We start from the raw sequence: 24,717 nt of genomic DNA, 5'->3' as shown, positions 1-24,717 counted from the left end.
TACTGTCATAACTAACATTTAGTTCTTCTAAAGCAGTTCTAATTGAATCAATCCACCAAGACCTTGGTCTTCCTATGGGTCTCTTTCCTGCTATCTTCGCATCAAACACCTGTTTTGCTAACCTTTCCTTCCCCATTATATTTAAGTAGCCATACCACTTTGGGGGGGGGGGGTGCTTAAGAGTCAAACCTGTATAACTGAGAGAAGACCTCCACACAGCCTTTAAAGGAATGCAGAGAACTGATCAGGGCTTCTGACCTAATGACCAATCCTCACCTTCTTGTGGTGCACCTTGTTAGGTATCTACCTGGATACTGAACGAACGAGGACGGGCTGGCAATTTGGGATTTAGCTAACCAAATTGTATTATTATTGGCTTAATCCACAATATTAAATGATAGTACAACACGACTGAATTTCATGCTGGCTGGGGCATCGCCCAGTAAAACAAGGCTCCCCCGTTATTTTTGCCAGGGAACCAGGGCAAACAGTAAAAAGTCAGCTACTGGAAAAAATCCGGAAACACATCCCAACTCAACATCAGCAGAGTTCAAGATCAGTACTATCAACATAAGAAGGAAATGGAACTAACAGAAGAATTGGATAAGTACTAGATTGACATAATAAGGGTGACTGAAACAAAAAAGACAAAAACTGGTAATATCTATCTAAGCAATAAATAAAAAATGTTATATTAAAGGCAAAAACAATGAGAGAAAAGGAGTAGCTATAATATTCAACACTAAATACGAGGCTAATCTTCTTCAATAGCAGGCAATATCAAGCAGAGTGAAGTGGGCAAATATCAGAAAGATGGGGGGGGGGGGGAAGGAACTGGAAAATGAGACTTATTTGGGCCTATGGTCGCACAGAAGGCTCTACTATGGTAGAAGTGTAGGGATTTTTTGAGGCATTAGAAAAAGCAACTGACATAATGAAAAAGGAAAAGTTGGTTCTTGTTGGAGATCTAAATAGCAGAGTGGGAAATAATTGTCAGACATACATAAATATTTTGGGAAAATTTGGAGAAAAGAGCAAAGCTAATAATAATGGCAAATACCTGTTGGATTTCTGCTCAGGACATGGACTAGTTATTACTAACACAATATTCCAACATAAAAATGTGCAAAAATTCACATGGAGAGGAGGCAAGGAATAAGAAAAGTCTCATTGACTATGTTATTGTTGATAGTGATGTTTTCTCTCTGGTGCAGGACACTAGAGTGAACAGAGGATTTGAAATTGGAAGTGATCACAACTTAGTCTTGAGGAGGATAAAATTGAATATCATATTGAAAAGAAGAACATGTAAAAAAGTTCATCATCATCATCATCATCATCAAATTCCTGCCATGTACCCTCAAGCGGTGTACAGGATATGACAGTACTACATGAAAAAATTACATCATTACTAACTTCCTATCTACAATTTTCCTCCAAATCAGTCTGTTACTTGTCAAGACTCCAACATTATCAGATCTTATATTTCTATCGTCTAAGGCACTTTGTACCGTATCAATCCACCTATATCTTGGTCTTCCTCTGGGTCGTTTTCCTGCCAACCTGGCAGAGAACACTTGTTTTGCTAATCTTTCCTCTCCCATTCTATTTAAGTGACCATACCATCTGAGATTAGCTCTGCTAACACATTCCTGGATGCTGACAATGTCAAGTTCTTTCCTAATATCCTCATTTTTAATATGATATTGCCATTGATGCCATCTGTTCACGCCTCTAATCTTTCTCAGGACTCTCATATCTGCGGTCTCTAGTCTTTGGTCAAGTGTTTTACTTCTGACCCAGCTCTCAGATCCATAAGTTAAAATTGGTTTGAACACAGTCTTGTATACAGCTAATTTAGTGTTCCGACTAATTTCTTTCTTATTCCATATGAATTTATTCAATTGACTTCCCACGATACCAGCTTTGCTGATTCTGTTGTCTATTTCTATACTTAGTTTACCATCTTCAGTAAAAATTGTGCCTAAGTAGCTGAAATGTTTTACTTGTTCCACAGGTTCTCCATTCACAACACAGTTGACATTTTCAATGATTCTGCCTATTTTCATTGTCTTTGTCTTTTTATTGCTGACCTTCATACCATATCTATTACAACAGCTATTCAATTTAGTCAGAGAATCTTGCAGACTTGTAGCGGATTTATTTAGAAGTATAACATCATCCGCATAAAGCAAAGAGCTGACATTAACATCTCCAATTTTGATATCAGGTTTAATACCACATTCCTTCATAATGTGATCCATATAGATAATGAATAACAGAGGGGATAATGTACATCCTTGTCTCACACCAGATTTAACATTAAACCATCTTCCTGTACTTCCTTCAATTCTAACTGCTGACTCACAACTCAAATAAAGACTAAGTATTGCTTGATATAATGCCCCATTGACACCATATAACTGCAGCGTATTGAATAGCTTCTCTCTTGGCACCTTGTCATATGCCTTTTCCAAATCGACAAAACTTAAATACAGATCTTTGTAATATTCCCATGCTTTCTCGACTATTTGTCGTAAAGTGAAGATCTGATCCTGACAGCCTCTATTTGGTCTGAATCCAGCTTGTTCTTCACCAAGCTTTTCTTCCACAATTCTTCTCAACCGTTTCTCAAGTATACTTGCATAGATCTTGCCAGGAACACTCAGTAGGGAAATACCTATGTAATTCTCACATTCAGTTTTATTTCCCTTTTTATATATGGGTACTATGAGAGCTCTACTCCAATCATCAGGAATTCGTCCCTCTGTCCAGGCTTTCTGAACTATGCAGTGCAGCCACTGTAAGACTCTTATACCACCATACTTCAGCATTTCTGGTCGAATATCATCTACTCCTGCTGCCTTTCCACATTTCAAGTCTTTGATGGCTTTTTCTACTTCAAGTATGGATATGTATTCCTGACTGCATGCCTGGTCAGTGTTTTTTATCACTGTGCTGTCATCACTGCTTGTTTCATTTAGCAGTTTTTCAAAGTAATTACTCCATACTTCAAGGATATCTTTTTCTCCTGTTTTCATTTCACCTTTATCATCTCTAATTCCTTTTACAGCACTCTTTCCTCCATTCCTAAGCTTCTTCAACAACCTCCAGAATATTTTGCCACCTTCTTGATATTTATTTTCTATATTCTTGCCAAAGTCCTCCCATGACTTTTGTTTAGCTAGTTTTACACACTGTTTAGCTTTCTTACATTTGTCTCTGTATTCTGTAAGAGTAAAAGCTGACTTATTTGCCAGGAACTTTTGATATGCTTTCTTCTTTTCCTTCACTGCCTCTTTAACTTCCTGTGTCCACCAGGGAGTTCTGATTTTTTTATCTTTGCACACAACCTCACCACATGCCTCTCTGGCAGAATCAATCAATGTTTCCTTCAGAGTTTGCCACTGAATCTCCAAGGTTTGATTCCTGTTCTCAAACTCTTTCATTTTTTTTTCAATAATATTTCTGTATTTTAGTCTACAGTTTACATCTGAGAGCTGCTCAACTTTTATTCACTTTAAAACTTTCTTACATGTTATTCTTTTCAATATGAAATTCAATTTTATCCTGCTCAAGACTAAATAGTGATCACTTCCAATTTCAAATCCTCTGTACACTCTGGTGTCCTGCACCAGGGAGAAAACATCACTATCAACAATAATATAGTCAATGAGACTTTTCTTATTCCTAGCCTCTTCTCTCCATGTGAATTTGTGCACATTTTTATGTTGGAACGTGGTGTTAGTAATAACCAGTCCATGTCCTGAGCAGAAATCCAACAGATATTTGCCATTATTATTAGCTTTGCTCTTTTCTCCAAATTTTCCCAAAATATTTTTGTATGTCTCACAATCATTTCCTACTCTACTATTTAGATCCCCAACAAGGACCAACTTTTCCTTTTTCATTGTGTCAGTTGCTTTTTCTAAAGCCTCAAAAAATTCCTCCACTTCTACCTTAGTAGAACCTTCTGTGGGACCATAGGCACAAATAAGTCTCATTGTCCAGTTCCCCATTCTCATATTTGCCCACATTACTCTACTTGAGACTGACTGCCATTCAAGAAGATTAGCCTCGTATTTTGTGTTGAATACTATGGCTACTCCTTCTTTTCCTTGATTGTTATTGCCTGAATATAACATTTTGTATTTATTGCTCAGAAAGATCTCACCAGTTTTGGTCTTTTTTGTTTCAGTCACCCCTATTATGTCGATCTGGTACTTATCTAATTCCTCAGCTAGCTCCATTTCTTTGCCATTCAGGCTTCTTACGATGATAGTACCGATCTTTAACTCTGGTGATGTTGAGTTGGGGTTTGTTTTCAGATTTGTTCCAGTAGCTGACTTTTCGCTGTTCGCCCTGGACCCTGGCGAAAACAACGGGGGCCTTGTTTAACCGGGCGACGCCCCAGCCGGCATGAAATTTTGTCATGTTGTACCATCATTTTTTATTTTGGTTTAACCAATAAGAATACAATTTGGTCGGCTAAATCCCAAATTGCCAGCCCATCCTCGTTCGTTCAGTATCAAAGTAGATACCCAACAGGGTGCACCACGAGAAGGTGAGGATTGGACATTAGGTCAGAAGCCCTGATCGGTTCTCCGCATTCCTTTAAAGGCTATGTGGAGGTCTCCTCTCAGTTATACAGCTTTGACCCTTAAGCACCCCAAATAAAAAAGTTTTAAAGCAAATAAAACTTCAGCAGCTCTCAGATATGAACTGTAGACTAAAATACACAAAGATCATTGAAGAAAAAATGAAAGTGTATGAGAACAGGAACCAAACCTTGGAGATTCGGTGGCAAATTCTGAAGAAAACATTCATTATGCCATAGAAGCAAGTGGTGAGATTGTCTGCAAGGATAGAAAAATCAGAACTCCATGGTGGGAACAGTGAAGGAAAAATAAAGCATATCAAAAGTTCCTGGCAAGTAAGTTAGCTTGTGCTCTTAGAGAATACAGAGACAAATGTAAGAAAGCTAAACACTGTGTAAAACTAGCTAAACAAAAGTCATGGGAAGATGACTTTGGTAAAAACATAGAAAATAAATATCAGGAAGGTGGCAAGATATTTTGGAGGTTGTTGAAAAAGCTCAGAAATGAAGGAAGAGTGCTGAAAAAAGAATTAGAGATGATAAAGGTGACTTGAAAACTGGATGAAAAAATATCCTTAATGTATGGAATAATTACTTCGAAAAGTTGTTAAATGAAATAAACAGTGACAGCACAGTGGTTAAAAAAAAAAAATCTCAACAGGCATGTAATCAGGAATACATATCCATACTTGAAGTAGAAAAAGCCATCAAAAGTCTGAAATGTGTAAAGGCAGCTGGAGTAGATGATATTAGACAGGAAATGCTCAAGTATGGAGGTATAAAAGTTTTACAGTGGCTACACTGCATGGTTCAGAGGGCCTGGACAGAAGGACGAATTCCAGACGATTGGAGTAGAGCTCTCAGTACTCATATATAAAAAGGGAAATAAAACTGACTGTGAGAATTACAGAGGTATTTCTCTATTGAGTGTTCCTGGTAAGATTTATGCCAGTATACTTGAGAAATGGTTGAGAAGGATTGTGGAAGAGAAGCTTGGTGAGGAACAAGCTGGATTCAGGCCAAATAGAGGCTGTCAGGATCAGATATTCAATTTACAACAAATAGTTGAAAAGTCATGGGAATATAACAAAGATCTGTATTTAAGTTTTGTAGATCTCAAAAAAGCATATGACAAGGTGCCAAGAGAGAAGCTATTCAAAAATCCACAGTTATATGATGTCAGTGGGACATTATATCAAACACTTAGTCTTTATTTGAGTTGTAAATCAGCAGTTAGAATTGAAGGAAGTACAGGAAGATGGTTTAATGTTAGATCTGGTGTGAGACAAGTATGTGCATTATCCCCTCTGTTATTCATTATCTATATGGATCACATTATGAAGGAAAGTGGTATTAAACCTGATATATAAATTGGAGATGTTAATGTCAGCTCTTTGCTTTATGAGGACGATGTTATATTTCTAAATAAATCCACTAGAAATCTGCAAGATTCCCTAATAAACTGAATAACTGGTGTAATAAATTTGGTATGAAAATCAGCAATAACAAGACAAAGACAATGAAAATAGTCAGAAGCATTGAAAATATAAACTGCATCATGAATGGAGAACCTATAGAACAAGTAAAACATTTAAGCTACTTAGGCACAATTTTTAGTGAAGATGGCAAGTTAAATATAAAAAGACAGCAGAATCAAGAAATCCAGTATAGTAGGAAGTGAACCGAATAAATTTATATTGAATAAGAGAGAAATTAGTCAAAACACTAAATTAGCTGTATACAAGGGTATTCAAATCAATTTTATGACAGCTAGCTTAGAAATAAAACACTTGACCAGAGACTAGAGACCACAGATATAAGAGTCGTGAAAAAGATTAGGGCGGCGAACAGATGGCATCAATGGCAATATCATATTTAAAACAAGGATATTAGGAAAATACTTGACATTGTTTGCATCCAGGAATGTGTTAGCATAGCTAATCTCAGGTGGTATGGTCACTTAAACAGAATGGAAGAGGAAAGATTAGCAAAATAAGTGTTTTGCTAACATGGCTACTATGAGAGCTCTACTCCAATCATTGCAAATTCAATCTTCTGTCCAGGCTCTCTAAATTATGCAGTGTAGCCAATGCAAAACTTTTATACCTTCATATACTTAAAACATTTCTGGTTGAATATCATGTTTCTAGCTGTTTTTCCATATTTCAAGTTTTTGACAGCTTTTTTTCTAAATCAAGCATTATGTACTCCTCTTTGCATTCCTCTTGAAAATTTTCTAGTACAGTTCTGTCACTGCTTGGTTCAATTAACAGTTTTTCAAAGTAATTACTCCACACATCTAGGGATATCCTTATCGGTTTTCATGCCACCTTTATCACCTTTGATTCCTTTTTAACAGTATTCTTTCCTCCATTTCTAAGCTTTTTCAATAGCCTCCAAAGCATTTTACCAGCTTTCTGATGTTCATTTTCAACACTCTTACCAGTCTTCTCATGACTTTTTGTTTAGCTACTTTTACACATAGCATAGCTTGCTTACATTTTTCTCTGTATTATTTTAGGGCATCTGCTGCCTTATTTGTGAAAATGAATTATCGTGAATCAAATATTTTGGTATAATCTTGAAATGAACCCTGCTTGTTCTTCTCCAAGTTTCTCTTCCGCAATCTTTCTCAACCTCTTTTCAAGTATGCTTGCATAAATCTCACTGGAACACTCAGCAGAGAAATTCCTCTGTAATTCTCACATGTAGCTTTATTCTCTTTTTTTTATAGATGGGTACTATGAGCTCTACTCCAATCATTCTGAATTCAACCTTCTGTCCAGGATCTCTGAATTATGAAGCGCAGCCAATGCAAAACTTTTATGCCTCCATACTTAAGCATTTCTGGTAGAATATCATCTACTCCAGCTGCTTTTCCATATTTCAAGTTTTTGACAGCTTTTTCTAACTCAAGTAATGATATGTGCTCCTCTTTGCATTCCTCTTGAAAATTTTCTAGTACAGTTTTGTCACTGATTGGTTTGATTAACACTCTTTCAAAGTAATTAATCCAGACATCTTGGATATCCTTATATTCAGTTTTCATGTCACCTTTATTAATTAATTTTATGTAGTTATGATTTAATACTGCATCTTTACTTTTGCTTACATTTCTCTTGACTGCGAATGGCACCATATACGGTCTGTAAATGTTTGTGTGCACAAGTTTTGATAAATATTAATTTTTTATAATAGATGTGTGTATATTTTATGGTAGTAAATGATAAAATAGACTAGTATCTACATATATTTTATGCATTCATGACATACCCAACTTTTTCTTTTTTGATATTTTTAATCTATGCAGTTTGTCTGTGAGTTTTTTCAAATTGTTGCAAATCTTCAAAAATTTTCCTAATATATTTATTGGAAAAAATATGCATATAAGCAGACCTGTGCAGTTCAAACCTGTGTTATTCAAGGTCATCATCAGAATACTAATTATGGGTATAGACTATATTGGTCTGTTCCGGTTTCATTATCCATCCAATATCCTTTTTTGAGGTCTACCCTGCCTTATTTTTCCAATTGGCTTATATTTTAGTATTTGTTTAGGATGTCAGGTGTTGGCCATTTGGTTTACATGTTCAATCGATTTTTGTTTATAATTGTTTAGTTTTTCTTCTATTGATTTTGTTTTTAGTTCTTTTAAAATATCTTCATTCTTTTTTGATCTAATAATGTGTATTTTGCAGTTCTTCTCATAAATCTCATTTCACTTCTTTTTATTCTTTGTTTATCTATTTTGTTTATTGCCAAAATTTCACTGCCATATAATAATGTGGGCACTGCTAAAGTATTGTATATTTTCAAGCGTGTTTCTTTTTGTACTATATTTGGGTTGAGTGTTCTATTTATCAGGCCTATAATGTGTAAAAATGTTGAAGTTTTTAATTTTTTTTTTTTTCTCCTTCATATGATATTTCACATCCAAGATAACTGAAAGTATTTATTTGTTCTATTATTTTATTATTAATAACTATTTTGCTTCTAACTAGTTTGTTCACAAAATGCCATTGTTTTAGTTTTATCTATGGAAATTTTCATTCCAAACTATTCTACTATAATGTTTAAATTATATATTGCTCTTTGTAAATTGATTTCCTCATCTGATATTATTACCCGATCATCTGCAAATAACAGTGTATTTATTTTGTTATTCCGGGAAATTTCTATACCTTGATTGTTTAAGGTGTTCCACTGTATTATTATTATCATTACCCAAGACCTCATGGAGTCAAAGACTCATCTGGGAGATGAGTCTTTCACTGTATTAATATTAAGATTCCACTGTATTAATATTTCATTAATGTAAATATTGAAAAGTGTTGGAGACAGAGGGCATCCCTGTCTTACTCCTTGGTTTATAGATTGCTTTTCAGACAACTTTTCATTTATTTTTATTTCATTATCTTTGTATATATTCAATATTGCATGTAGTAAAATATTAGGTATATTTATTCTTTGTAATATATCTTTTTACTTTGTCAAATGCTTTTTTGTAATCTATAAACAAAAGATGAGTTACCAAATTAAATTCTCTTCTTTTTTCTATAAGTAGTTTTAAACAGAAAGCTGCATCCATTGTAGAGCGTACTTTTCTAAATCCATTTTGACATTCTAATAATATTTTTTCACTATATATTTTTATATTAGTTTATTGTAGCATGTATTCAATAAACTAATACCTATGTAGTCAGCAGGTTTTGTTTTATCCCCTTTTTTTTAAATATAGATATTACTATGCTTGTATGCCATTCTATTGGTATTTGTCCATTTGTATATATTTTATTTAAAAATTTTAGTAATCTATGATGAAATTTTTTCCAGCAAATTTATACAGTTCGTAGTTTATCCCATCTTCTCCTGCTGATTTGCCATTTTTTATTTTATTTAGGTTGTCCTTTAATTCTTTCATTGTTATCATATCATTTAAGGTATTTTGTAAGTTTCTGGTGTAATTATTTTTGATGCCAGTATTATCCTTCCAAAGATCTGTAAAGTAATCCAAGAATTCTTTTACATCTATTTCACAATTTATATTTGCAGTTTCTTTTATATCTGCATTCATGTGTTTTAGTATTTTGTATGCACTGGGTCTTATTTTTTGTATATGTCATAGTAGTTGTAGTAGTTTTTGTAGTTGTTCAAGGTCAACTGTATAATAATTGCTTCTCATATGACCTGCACTTTAATGTTTTCTGTTAGGAGACAAGAAAACATCAAAGTACTCTGCAACTATAAAAAAAAAAGTTTGCAATTACATTTATATCATTAATTTGCTCATGTTTAACTTTTTTTTTTTTTTTTTTTTTTTTATTTTGTAAAAAAAAAAGAAATGGCTTTCCCAGAGGAAAAAACTTTTTATATGCAATTGGATAGTGCTCCTCAGATTGAGCATTCCATGGGATATCAACACTGTTTATACATTAACCCGGCACTGGTGAGGTGGGAAAATGTAACAAAACCGGTAAAGTGGGGTCGCACAGACCCACCCAAATAATGTAGTGTTTTATAGAAATCGATATCTTTTTAATCAATATCAGATTATGTATTGTTTAAGATTCTTCCTCACAGTCTTGTTCTGTATCAGACTCATGGTTACTGACTAATTCTAAATCAATTTCACTATCATCATCATCTCTGCTAAATGGCTCCTCGTCTGTCAAAGCATCATCTATAAGTTGACGTAACCTCTGTTCTTCCTGCTCGTAACTCATCTGATAAAGAAAAAGTTTATTATTCTCAAAATACCCTCTAAATGTTTATGAAAACGTATTTGCTTATAGTTGGTATGTAAAAATATAGAAGACGCAGCAGTAACGATAATATTTTAGTAGAATATACATGAAAACAACTTATGTTTTGCAAGTAAATATAGTCACAGCTATACTGAGGCATGACTCACTGCCATGCTTTGTTAAAAAGTTATAGTCAATTTAAAATCTTTGGGGTCTGTGACATGCCACCTTACTAACGTGGGTTAAGTAATGACTACAACTTTCTATTTGTTAATTAAATATAGCTTGCTGAGCAGTGTTTAAAAAGAGTACAGGCTTCATCTCCTCTACTGTCCATTAAGAACAACAGTGATTTATTTTTTGTTAAATTACACACTTCATTACATTACATTAAAAGTTCATTACATCCAGAACTTCTAAGAAATGAAAATAGAAGAAAATTAGTAGAGCATACAGGAATGAATGCTCTCTTTATTACTTTTAGCATAAATGTGAATGAATTTTCTATCTACAGCAAATTCATTCACATTTCATCTTCAATAAATTATTGCACATCAACTGTCTACAGGTTTAAATAAAATTAAATTTTTAAAGGTATCTAAAATATAAAAGAAATTTTTCTCTGCTATCAAAGAGGTGAATCTTTTTCCTAGTGTAAAAAAAAAGATAGTCTCTTTTAATAAGATGTAAGCTTTAGGTTCAGAAGCAGTTTGTCTTCTAGATAAGGCAGAAAGAATTTGCCACTAATTCACTAAACTAATTTCTATTTATTCTCTAGCATTGTTGCTAAATATTAATTATTTTCCATTTAAGAATAAAATGCTACAGTTACAAATCTACAACAGAAAGTTGAACAACTTCAGACAACAAATGCTCTTATGAAAGAAGATCTGGCAATTGCCAAAAATCAAATTTTATCCTTGCAGGATGAAAACTCGAGACAAAATGTCTGAAGAGCATAAAAGAAAACTGGAGGTTTGTATTCCCATATTGAAGACAAAATATCATATTCACTGTGTGTGTGTGTGTGTGTGTGTGTGTGTGTGTGTGTGTGTGTGTGTGTGTGTGTGTGTGTGTGTGTGTGTGTGTGTGTGCACGAACGCGCATGCACTCTGTAGTGGTCTTTTTTATTAGCCATGTGCCCCATCTCCCCCTATCATTCATGAAATCCACCACTTTGCCAGAGATGGTTAATTCTCCATTCCAAGTAATATAAATCAGGCACTTAGGTCACAATATGACTTAAGTGACTTCGAGTTGGTGTGTTGTTCTTATCAGATACTGCAACTATTGCAACAGTTGTGCTTTTAAGCAGATTTGAATAGGTTGAATGACAGTGCAGCACAGTAGTTGCTGAAAGCAACTGTGTTTGATCCTGGATATGGCATCCATCCAGCCAAGATAAGTTGATCCCCCTATCTAGGATTTTTAGCCAATTAATGCAGTTGGCTTGCCATTCCTCTGCTGCATCTCCCTAAGGGCAAGTATTTATGGCTGTAGATCTGTATTCATGAGGCCAGTTTGCCTGTTTTGAAAATTGAAAACCCCAAGTTTCCAGGGGTGCTTAAGAGTCAAAGCTTTATTACTGAGAGGAGACCTCCACATCGCCTTTAAAGGAATGCGGAGAACTGACCAGGACTTCTGACCCAATGTCCAATCCTCACCTTCTCGTGGTGCACCCTGTTGGGTATCTACCTGGATACTGAACGAATGAGGATGGGCTGCCAATTTGGGATTTAGCCGACCAAATTGTATTCTTATTGAAGACAAAATATCATATTCACTGTGTGTGTGTGTGTGTGTGTGTGTGTGTGTGTGTGTGTGTGTGTGTGTGTGTGTGTGTGTGTGCACGAACGCGCATGCACTCTGTAGTGGTCTTTTTTATTAGCCATGTGCCCCATCTCCCCCTATCATTCATGAAATCCACCACTTTGCCAGAGATGGTTAATTCTCCATTCCAAGTAATATAAATCAGGCACTTAGGTCACAATATGACTTAAGTGACTTCGAGTTGGTGTGTTGTTCTTATCAGATACTGCAACTATTGCAACAGTTGTGCTTTTAAGCAGATTTGAATAGGTTGAATGACAGTGCAGCACAGTAGTTGCTGAAAGCAACTGTGTTTGATCCTGGATATGGCATCCATCCAGCCAAGATAAGTTGATCCCCCTATCTAGGATTTTTAGCCAATTAATGCAGTTGGCTTGCCATTCCTCTGCTGCATCTCCCTAAGGGCAAGTATTTATGGCTGTAGATCTGTATTCATGAGGCCAGTTTGCCTGTTTTGAAAATTGAAAACCCCAAGTTTCCAGGGGTGCTTAAGAGTCAAAGCTTTATTACTGAGAGGAGACCTCCACATCGCCTTTAAAGGAATGCGGAGAACTGACCAGGACTTCTGACCCAATGTCCAATCCTCACCTTCTCGTGGTGCACCCTGTTGGGTATCTACCTGGATACTGAACGAATGAGGATGGGCTGCCAATTTGGGATTTAGCCGACCAAATTGTATTCTTATTGGCTTAAACCAATATACAATATGATGGTAAAACATGACAAAATTTCATGCCGGTGCGTCGCCCAGTTAAACAAGGCCCCTGTTGTTTTCACAGGGAACCAGGGTGAACAGCGAAAAGTCAGCTACTCGAACAAATCTGAAAATACACCCCAAATCAACATCACCAGAGTTAAAGATCGGTACTATCAACAGAAAAAGCCCGAATGGCAAAGAAATAGAGTTAGCTGAGGAATTAGATAAGTACCAGATCGACATAATAGGGGTGACCGAAACAAAAAAGACAAAAACTGGTGAGATCTTTCTGAGCAATAAATACAAAATGTTATATTCAGGCAATGACAATTAAGGAAAAGAAGGAGTAGCCATTGTATTCAACACTAAATACGAGGCTAATCTTCTTTAATGGTAGGTAGTCTCAAGTAGAGTGATGTGGGCAAATATAAGAATGGGGAACTGGACAATGAGAATTATTTGTGCCTATGTTCCCACAGAACTTAGGTTCTGTGGGTTTACTAAGGTAGAAGTGGAGGAATTTTTTTAATGATTTAGAGAAAGCATCTGACACAATGAAAAAGGAAAAGTTGGTCCTTATTGGGGATCTAAATAGCAGAGTAGGAAATGAATGTCAGACATACAAAAATATATTGGGAAAATTTTGGAGAAAAGAGCAAAGCTAATAATAACGGGAAATATTTGTTGGATTTCTGCTCAGGACATGGACTGGTTATTACTAACACCATGTTCCAACATAAAAATGTGCACAAATTCACATGGAGAGAAGAGGCAAGGAATAAGAAAAGTCTCATTGACTATGTTATTGTTGATAGTGATGTTTCTTTTTGGTGCAGGACACCAGAGTGTACAGAGGATTTGAAATTGGAAGTGATCACTATTTAGTCTTCAGAAGGATAAAATTGAATTTCATATTGAAAAGAATAACATGTAAGAAAGTTTTAAAGTGAATAAAAGTTGAGCAGCTCTCAGATGTGAACTGTACACTAAAATACACAAAGATTATTGAAGAAAAAATGAAAAAGTTTGAGAACAGGAACCAAACTTTAGAGATTCAGTGGCAAGCCTTGAAGAAAACCTTGATTGATTCAGCCAGAGAGGCATGTGGTGAGGTTATCTGCAAGGATAGAAAAATCAGAACTCCATGGTGGACACAGGAAGTTAAAGAGGCAGTGAAGGAAAAGAAGAAAGCATATCAAAAGTTCCTGGCAAATAAGTCAGCTTGTGCTCTTAGAGAATACAGAGACAAATGTAAGAAAGCTAAGCACTGTGTAAAACTAGCTAAACAAAAGTCATGGGAGGACTTTGGCAAGAACATAGAAAATAAATATCAAGAAGGTGGTAAGATATTCTGGAGGTTGTTGAAGAAGCTTAGAAATGGAGGAAAGAGTGCTATAAAAGGAGTTAGAGATGATAAAGATGATGACATGAAAACCGGAGAAAAAGAAATCCTTGAAGTATGGAGTAATTACTTCGAGAAATTGCTAAATGCAACAAGCAGTGATAGCACAGTGGTAAAAAACACTCAACAGGCATACAGTCAGGAATACATATCCATACTTGAAGTAGAAAAAGCCATCAAAGGCTTAAAATCTGGAAATGCAGCAGGAGTAGATGATATTCGACCAGAAATGCTGAAGTATGGTGGTATAAATGTCTTACAGTGGTTGCACTGCATAGTTCAGAAGGCCTGGACAGAGGGATGAATTCCCGATGATTGGAGCAGAGCTCTCATAGTACCCATATATAAAAAGGGAAATAAAACTGAATGTGAGAATTAAAGAGGTATTTCCCTACTGAGTGTTCCTGGTAAGATATATGCAAGTATACTTGAGAAACGGTTGAGAAGAATTGTAGAAGAAAAGCTTAATGAAGAACAAGCTGGATTCAGGCCAAATAGATGCTGTCAGGATCAGATCTTCACTTTACGACAAATAGTGGAGCAATCATGGGAATATAACAAAGATCTCTATTTGAGTTTTGTAGATCTGGTAAAGGCATATGACAAGGTGCCAAGAGAGAAGCTATTCAATATGCTACAGTTATATAGTGTCAATGGGGCATTATATCAAGCAATACTTAGTCATTATTTGAGTTGTAAATCAGCAGTTAGAATTGAAGGAAGTACAGGAAGATGGTTTAATGTTAAATCTGGTGTGAGACAAGGATGTACATTATCCCCTCTGTTATTCATTATCTATATGGATCACATTATGAAGGAAAGTGGTATTAAACATGATATCAAAATTGGAGATGTTAATGTCAGCTCTTTGCTTTATGCAGACGATGTTATATTTATCAATAATTCCACTAGAAGTCTGCAAGATTTCTTGACTAAATTGAATAACTGTTGTAAAAATGTGGTATGAAGGTCAGCAATAAAAAGACAAAGACAATGAAAATAGGCAGAATCGTTGAAAATGTCAACTGCATCGTGAATGGAAAACCTGTGGAACAAGTAAAACATTTGACCTACTTAGGCACGATTTTTAGTGAAGATGGTAAATTAAATATGGAAATAGACAACAGAATCAGTAAAGCTGGTATAGTAGGAAGTCAATTGAATAAATTCATATGGAATAATAGAGAAATTAGCCAGAACACTAAATTAGCTGTATACAGGACAGTTTTCAGATCCAGTTTTAACTTATGGATCTGAGAGCTGGGTCAGAAGTAAAACACTTGACCAAAGACTAGAGACTGCAGATATGAGAGTCCTGAGAAAGATTAGAGGCATGAACAGATGGTATCAATGGCAATATCATATTAAAAATGAGGTTATTAGGAAAGAACTCGACATTGTCAGCATCCAGGAATGTGTTAGCAGAGATAATCTCAGGTGGTATGGTCATTTAAACAGAATGGACGAGGAAAGATTGGCAAAACAAGTTTTCTCTGCCAGGATGGCAGGAAAATGACCCAGAGGAAGACCAAGATATAGGTGGTTTGATAGGGTACAAAGTGCCTTAGATGACAGAAATATAAGATCTGATAATGTTGGAGTCTTGACAAATAGCAGACTGATCTGGAAATAAATTGAAGATTAGGAAGTTAGTAATGATGTAAATTTTTCATGTAGTACTATCATATCCTGTACACCCCTTGAGGGTACATGGCAGGAATTTGATGACGATGATGATGAATAATGTGCATGATTTATGTGGTATAAATGTAACATATGATCTACGAGGGTGGTCCGAAAAGTTCTTCACCTTGACCATAGATGGCAACACTATTGGCAAGATTTTTTTTTTCTAAGTTGGTACATCTGTCATAAGCATCCATGTGAAATTGCAAGTCATTCTATCAAGAAGTTTGTTTTATACAGCTGTCTGAAGCAAAAGTGTTGTCTGTATCCCTTGAAATGGATAAAATTGAGTATTGTGCGTTTATAAAATATTTTGTAAAAGAAGGTCTAATGCAAAAGAAATTCATTCGAAGTTCATAAAAGTTTATGGGCACTCTTCTCCTTTGTTTTCAACAATTAAGAAATGTCTGCCGAGTTTAAATGTGGCCATACCAGCCTTGAGGATGATCCACGGAAGGATGTGCAAAAAAGTGTAACAACACCAGAAATCATTGAACAAGTGCATGATATGGTAATGGATGACCGGCGAGTTAAAGTGTGTGAAATTGCTGAGACTATAGGCATTTCAAAAGAACATGTAGGATACATTTTGCATGAAATATTGCAAACCAAAGAGCTTTGCACAAGATGGGTGCCGTGCTTGTTCACAGCAGATCAAAAATGCACTCGCATGAAAATCTCTGAACAGTGCTTGGAGTGTTTTAACAAGAATAAAACTGAATTTGTGTGTCGATTTATTATTATGGATGAGACTTGGATTCATCATCACACACCAGAATCCTAACAGTGGACAGGAGCCGGTTGTTCAGCTCCAAAGAAGACAAAGTCGGTTCCATCAGCAGGAAAGGTCATGGCATCAGTGTTTTGGGATGTTAAAGGCATTTTGTTTATTAATCATCTTGAAAAAGGTAAATCAATAACCGGGAAATATTATTCTGATCTTTTAACCAGACTAGACAAAAAAATTTGTGAGAAAAGACCCAGTTTGCAGAAGGGAAAAAATCACCTTTCATCAGGACAATGCACCTGCCCACAAAGGTGTTTTGGCAATGGGAAAATTAAGGGACCTGCACTATGAATTGTTGGAACATCCACCTTGTTCCCAAGATTTGGCTCCCTATGACTTCTATTTCTTCCCAAAACTAAAACTCTTCCTCGCTGATCAGTGTTTTTCTTTGAATCAAGAGGTGACTGCAGTTGCAGAGGGGTATTTTGCACATCTTACTGAGAACCACTACAGGGACAGGTAATGGTGCTGGAGCATCGCTGGAATAAATGTATTAGTCTTAAGGGAGATTATGTTGAAAAATAAAAATAATTTTAAAAATTATAAATTTGTTTTTTCATCGTTAGTCCAAGAACTTTTCAGACCACTCTCGTATATTTAGTTTTTCCTTAATTTCATATAAACTTGATGCTCAGAAAAATGTTAAATTAGAATGCATTATAGGTCATTATGCTAGTGAAATATTTCATTCAACAAGTCACTAATATTCCGAATTTATTGTTTAATATATTTTTTTTTCCTACAGCTTAATATCAACTCTTTGTTGAAAATTCATAATTATGAATAGCATAAAACAGAAAAAAGTAACCGTAAAGATAAAAAAAAAACAGCGCAGAGCCTATGTTCTAATCACTTCTTTTTTCATAAGAACTTTCCTTTGCTATTTGAAAACATTTTTAGAACAAAAGATACAAAAGTATAAATACAGCAGCACTCTTATTAAAGGTAAAGCTCAACTGTATTCTAATATTATACTTGACAAGAAATTATATTTTTCTTTTCATTCATATTTTTATTTATCATAATAAGCATAAGCAAGGGTGCAGTATCTTCACAACTAAGTTACTAGTATATAAAGAGCAGTTGACTACACACCACTTACCATTATGCATGACATTATATATGCCATTTTTATTATGGAATATAAAGGTCAAGTCAACTGTTCTCTCTCTGTATATAAGCAACTTAACAATGAAGATACAATATACACAAAATTTTGTTTGCTTATGGTGTACAGTAAAAATGTGTGACAACAAGAATATAATTTCTTGTCAAATATGATATACTTTTATAACATTACTAAATCACTTAAGGAATTACATAACCAACGTATAAGTTTTTCTACTAGGATAATATACTTTTGAAACAAGCAAAAGAAATTTGCTGTATCACCTCTTTTGATATAGAGCTATCATTTTGTAGATTAATTCAAATTTCCACACTACTTCTTAACATTGCTTTTTCTTTGTTTGTTTCTTTCTCAAACCAAAAAGTGTTATTTCATCTTTTTTTTATTTTGTTAGGGCTGTCAAGGCCAAGTTACTTGGCCTTACATAAATCTGATAAATGAAATGAAGGGCAGGTTAATATTATCTATATAGTCTATGTTGATCAATGTGTATATATATTCAAATCAGCTAGGTTTTTTGGGGATAAAAAAAAAACTATGGCAGTTATGAGATTGGCTAACTCAACTCTGGCTGAAAAAGCAGTCAGAAAAGTTCATCTCAACCTAGATGAGATTCAGAGCCAAGTCTTTTCAACCAAAGGCATCAACTCTATCAACTGAACTGCAGAGGCTCTCTGCAACTCAGATGGTAGCATCATTCTAAAAAATGTTTAGAATGAGAAAAAAAATCGAAAATCACTTACCTTTTTTTCAGTGGTGCAACACTTGTGGATATCTACTTTTCTCTTTTTGTGACTACTACTACTACAATCCTGCAATGTTCGTTTCAATGCATACTTTGCTTTCTTAGAATTCTTTAATGTAATTGGCATTTTAACTTGTGCAGAAACAGAAGTACAAGGTAAAACATTCAATGTTTTCTTTGGGTGACTATGTTTTGTTGATGATTCCTCCATACAGTTTTCTAGATTTACGATTTGCTTTGTAGTCATAGTGTGTGAAAGATTCTTCCATAAAATATATGCTGGAATTCCTAAAAGAGAAACAAATTGAATATCAAGTTTATCTAAAACTCTAATAGTACAAAACATAACACTGACAAAAAAAAAAAAAAAAAACTATTTCATTATAAATAAGCTGTTTTAAGGATACTTGTGACATATATCATTCATTATAAATAAATTTTATTATAAAGGGCTTCCTAATATGAAATCAAAGAAGAGTCCTTTTTGTTACTCATACCTAAAACCTATCTATATTTCTCTTTGAATGCATAACAGAAGAGGCACAACAAAGAGAAATGTAGATAGGTTTTAGGTATGAGTAACAAAAACCTAGTACCAAAATGAACTTTCACCACATGCCATGAACAGATCTGTACCTCACATTTTTAGTTAGCCTTAAAAACTTTATTTGTAAAGAAACAGTTTTATGTATTATCAAAATATAGAATAGAAATTTCCTAAATCTCTTAAATTAGAACAATATATAAATGTGGATCAAAATTAGCTCTGTTAACAATAACATCAAGTGGCAATGAATCAGTTCCATTGAATAACAACACTTATGTTGGCTTAAATTTTAAGTTCAAATTTCATGAGTTGTTTATTTTTCTATCAAAAGAGTTAAGAATGTGCAAAGTATATTTTTTAATGGAGTCATTCATTCAATATCAAAGCAGAAATTGAATTCTTTAAGCATAAAATGCTTCATGACCTCAGGGATGGAAACAGTGCAATTGCAATCATGAAAAACATCTAAAATGTTTTAGGAAAAGACATTCTACAATTATTGAGAACTCCATAAGTTCTAGTTTAGTGATAAAAGATCATCCAAAGCACATTCTAGCTAATGAGTTCTAAGATCAATTATCACTAGCTTTTTCAGACACATCTGAAGAAAGGCTTAGGCACTAACTATTATTATTATTAAGAGAGACCTCCAGGAAGTCAGGAACTCATTGAGGGAGGCCATACTATTTGCTCCAGCTGTCATATTTAGTTTAATCCTTTATCCAAGTGTGAGCAAACAAAGTTTGCACCTGAAAGTATCTTCAGGACTGAGGTAAGGTGGTACACACCAGGGCAACTCGTTGCAAAGGTGGAGCAAGCTACCAATACTCCTGTCTCAGTATCTCCTATATAATGCAAAACACATCTCCTTACGGATATGTCTAATGTTCTGCATTAAGGGAAGGGCCACTACCCAGACTAGTTTCGACCTTTATTGAGGTAGAATGGGAGTTCATGTCTCTCATCATTGGCCTTTGGAGAATAAAGCATGCTGAGGATCAGCAGACAGTAAAAGAGGAGTATGATATAAGATAGAGTAGGATAGTAGGAGGTAAAAAGAGGCCTCAGTCAACCTGTTTAGCCTTATTGGCTAATTGGTCTGTAACATATAATCTCAATTTACCTGTTCAGAAAAGGTTAAACATAGACTTTTGTCTCTAGTTCTCATATTATTTTATCTAAAGTAATGATTTACTCCAGTATTAATGGAGGTTCTTTTTATGTTACTAGATATAATATCCTTATTTTTATTCCAGGTAAATAATATATATAATTTTTTTTTTTTTTTTTTTTTTTTTTAAAACAGGATATAAATAATAGGACTTGTTTAAATATTTATTTTAAATCTAAAATAACGGGACTTAAGGTCCGGTAAGTAGGAATGAATAGGAACTTACTGAGGAACTTGTATACCTGGTACCACTGGGACTTAGAATGGGGAAGAGACTGGCCCGGGAGATGCCGCTCATGAGGAGCGGCACCGCCTCGCAGTAAGCCTTCGCCGCCCGGGTTCTCAGCTCTCCCCCCCTTGTTTGGAGTAAAGAAACCGTGCCAGCGAAAGCTTTCTGGCTAGGGGAAACAGAGTGATTATTCTTTTTCCTGGGATGGGGGGGGGATGGTGGGTTTTTTTGGGTTCTAAAGAGATATACAGGGCTTGATGCGTCCCTGTATAAGAAAGCATATTATCGGTGGTTTGCAGTATTGATTCACAAATTTAAAGTCTCCTAGTAAGTGCCTTTCTTGTGCAAGAAATTTGTGTAAGTAGAAAAAGAAACCTTTTCTTATTCTTGCATACATTAAATTTGCGTCTCGTACCTGGGATTTTTTCCGTACTTTCCAGATGTGATATTTTAGTACATTGATTAGGAAGATAGTGAACTTTTGGGTTTTTTGGACTGGTGGCGGGAATTGTAGTCGTACTACCTCTTCTACTGTCAGCATGGGGATTCCCAATGCTGTGCTGAGTCTCCGCCAGATGCGTTGGGCTGGTGGGCAAAAATAAAAGAAGTGGTCCACCGTTTCCACGTCCCGGCAGACATCGCAGAATGGGTCGCACGGGTTAGGTACATACCGGGATTTCACCTGTTTCACCGGGAGCCGCCCGTAGGCTATTCTCCAGGCTAGATCCCGATGAAAAGGCTGTCCCCAGCTATTTTTGATGTTTCTGAAGAGAATTTCATTATTTGTACTAAGATTGAGTGTATCACGCCTGGAAAGTTGGAAGAAATCCCAGTATACTGCTTTGGGTTTGTGTGTGAGGATTGCTATTCCTCTGTCTCTGAGTGTTGTGATCGATTTCACTACTGTACGGTACCACTTGGGCACCCCTCTTGCGTGGGGTCCAGCATAATCCGTGATCCCAAAGAGGGGGAGGAAAAGTCCTATAAAATATATAATTAGTAGGCCAGAAATGTGGTTGGAGTTTAAGGCCTTCCGTACGGTTTTGAACGTGTTTGCTTGTAGCAAGCTTCTGTGATCGGGCAGAGCATAACCCCCTTCTTCCTGTTTGAGTTGTAGATATTCTTTCTTTACTTCGCGTTTTCTCCCATTCCAGAAGAAATTCAGGAGTTCTTTTGATAATTTATTTTCTTGTGCCAGTGTGATGCCTGTGATATTGACAGTGTGCATCAGCATTGGGGTGACGATTGTTTTTATTACTGTCGCTCTGCCATAAAAGGAGAAGAAGGTTGGTTTGAACAGCCTTATCCTTTCCCTGCTTGTCTCCTGCAATTTTTGGATTGGTAGTGCTAGGGTGTCTGAAAAGGGCACGCCTAGTATAGTTAGAGGCTGTGTCTGTAGCGTTAAACCGTAGGGAAGTCCAGTGCTATGGAAATTTCCGAAACTTTTGATTTTGGTTTTTTGTGCGTTAACGCGAAGACCACTGACTATGCTGAATTTTTGCAGCGTGTGCAGATAGATATAGATGGACTCAGAGTCTCTGAGTGTAGCCACTACATCGTCTGCATATGCCACTATTTTGCATTGTCTGGAGCCTTGGGGCAGTGGAATACCGTTAATTGCGGGGGTGTTATCAATTCTTTTGATTAGGGGTTCTAATACTAGGGAGAAGAGGAGGGGGCTTAGCGGGCAGCCTTGCCTAACCCCTCTCTTTATGCGGATTGGTTCTGTTAGAAACCCATTAATAGATAGTTGGGTCGTGGCTTCCGCATACATGTTTTTAATTGTACGCCGAAGTCTCGGGCCCACGCCTGTTTTTAGTAGGATGTTCTGCAAGTACCTGTGGTTGACGCTGTCAAACGCTTTCTCCAGGTCGGTGGAGAGAAGTGCCAGGGGGTATTTTTTCTCTTTGGCCAGTTTGATCAAGTCTCTTAACAAAAAGAGATTGAATTCCATAGATCTACCAGAGATCCCATAGACCTGTGAGCTTGTTATTATTTTTTCGATACCACCCTTGAGGCGCGTGCAGATAATTTTTGCAAAAATCTTGTAGTCTACGTTGGTTAGGGAGATTGGATGCCAGTTATTCGACAAAGTCCGATCTCGGTCTTTCTTGGGGATAAAGATGGTGTGGCTCTTAACGAATTCCTCGGGGATGTTTCCAGAAGTGAGGAATTCATTAAAGATGTTTATTAACGCTGCCAATGCAAATTCCCAGATAGATCTATAGAATTCTATCCCCAGTCCGTCTGGCCCTGGGGTCTTCTTTGTTTTCATCATTCTGTACGTGGCCTTTAATTCGGCTGCAGTTATCGGCCTGTCCTGCAGGGCACTAAGATGATCGGGAAAACGTGTTGCGTCCCACTCACTGAAGTCATCCGTGCCCTGCCGGTCAGAGAAGATACCGATATACTGCTGATGAAAGTGACCGAGTATTTCGTGGGTTGAGCGTAAAATCTGGCCCTTCTCCTCGATCTGGTGAATCGTTTTCTCATCATTAGCCGCCACCCGTTGTTGGTTGTAGAATGCGGCGGAAGGTGTTTCCAAATGTCTGAGATAGAGTCTCGTTCGAAAGTCGAGGTCCTCGACTCTACTCTGCCGCTCCTGCTGCAGTTCTATTTCTACTTGTCTGATGAGATCTCCGCAGGGAACTCCGCTCCGTTCGTTTGTCCGGTACCAGCCGAGTTCCCTGTAGAGATCCCTCAGCCGTTTGCGTTTTTGGTAGGCCCTTTCGCGTCCACATTTTTGGAGCAGTTCCCTAGCCTGCCTCTTGAAGGTCAGCCAGTTTTCCCAGTCCCAGTTGGTGTTTGTCCATCCGTCACAGAGGTTCTGTAGCTGGTCGCTGAAAAGACTGGGGAAGGTAGGAGGGAGCCTCCAAGGACCTCTGGCTGTTTCCATCACCTCTGGGAGCGTGATTTTTAGTATGACCATCTTGTGGTCGGTTGTCAAGTTATGCACTGCGGTGTGACGTATCCTCTGAACATATTGTTCCAGGTTTTGGGACACGTACACTCTGTCTAGTCTTGTCGATATCTGGCCGCGGCCCCACGTAGTTTCTACTTTGGCGGGGTTATTCCGCCTCCAGATATCGACGAGGTCAAAATTTATACAGCATCGATTTAAAGCAGCAATGCCGCCAGTTCTGTTGTTTGCGTTCCCGCCTATTTTGTCTAGACGTGTGTCTTCCACACAGTTCCAGTCTCCTGCAACTATTAGGTGTTCTGCTCCCAGGAGATAGTTTTCAAGGGCAGAGAAGAAACCACTTCTGTGGTATGGATTGTTCGGGGTGTAAACTGCAGCAAGTCGGATGGTACGGCCACCGTACTTCCAGTCCACCGTTACTAGGTGTCCTGTGGCGTCTTTTTGGACGTTGAAGACCCCCCCCCGCGATTGGGGGGCGAATTAGTATCCCCACCCCTCGCGAGTGAGCGTCCCCGAAGCACCAGTAGCTGGTGACCGGATAGCTTCTTGAGAAGTTCTCCACGTCCCAATGCTTATAGAAATGGGTTTCTTGTATCAGGAGGATATTAATTTTGTGTGTTAACATTAGCCTCCAGACAGCGCTTTGCGCAAAGGGGTTGCGTAGTCCGTTAGTGTTTAAAGTTGCGATTTTGACTTCCATGTTGGTGTTAGAATGAGGGGGGGGGCGTTATCTGGTGTTTGTTTTATGAAACCCGGTCCTGGTTCCTCGTCGGAGCTGGTTGCACTTTGAGCATCCGAGACAATGACAAGCCTGTCTGTAGAGTCCCTGTCTTCGTCAGAGTCCATTTCGTGGACTTGGGGTTGTGCCAATTGATCCATTACTGGGGGTAGGCTCTCTAACATTGTAACGTCATTGTCGAGGGGCTTTAAGCCTATTGTTCGACGTTGACCTGTGGTCTCTGTTTCGTCCTCCGATGACATCATGCTGCTTTGTTTCGCTTTTTTCTTTTCCTGTGAAGCATTCGCAGGTCGACCTGCGAATGCTTCTGCCTGGTATCTCAGCTTGGGCCTGGCTCCCACTGAAGAGACCTCAATAAAGGTCGAAACTAGTCTGGGTAGTGGCCCTTCCCTTAATGCAGAACATTAGACATATCCGTAAGGAGATGTGTTTTGCATTATAGGAGATACTGAGACAGGAGTATTGGTAGCTTGCTCCACCTTTGCAACGAGTTG

The 24,717-nt window shown here is 36.8% G+C and overlaps 1 protein-coding gene across 3 annotated transcripts in view; it reads right to left on the bottom strand.

Annotated features, from left to right (window-relative positions):
* LOC150108202 (telomerase reverse transcriptase-like) overlaps window positions 1-24,717 on the bottom strand; it is a 432,232-nt gene that overhangs the window by 373,511 nt on the left and 34,004 nt on the right. For all 3 annotated transcript variants that reach the window (XM_090390650.1, XM_090390651.1, XM_090390652.1), the window contains exon 7: window positions 18,616-18,905. In XM_090390650.1, the coding sequence (XP_090246776.1) occupies window positions 18,616-18,905 (290 nt within the window). The remainder of the gene's footprint in view (window positions 1-18,615; window positions 18,906-24,717) is intronic.

This window comes from Typopeltis vanoorti, chromosome 3 (assembly GCF_054136105.1).
Source record: "Typopeltis vanoorti isolate ZY-2024b chromosome 3, IOZ_Tvanoo_1.0, whole genome shotgun sequence".
NCBI classification, from domain to species: domain Eukaryota; kingdom Metazoa; phylum Arthropoda; class Arachnida; order Uropygi; family Thelyphonidae; genus Typopeltis; species Typopeltis vanoorti.
The sequence above is the reverse complement of the archived record's forward strand: the minus strand, read 5'-3'. Positions and strand labels throughout refer to the sequence as shown.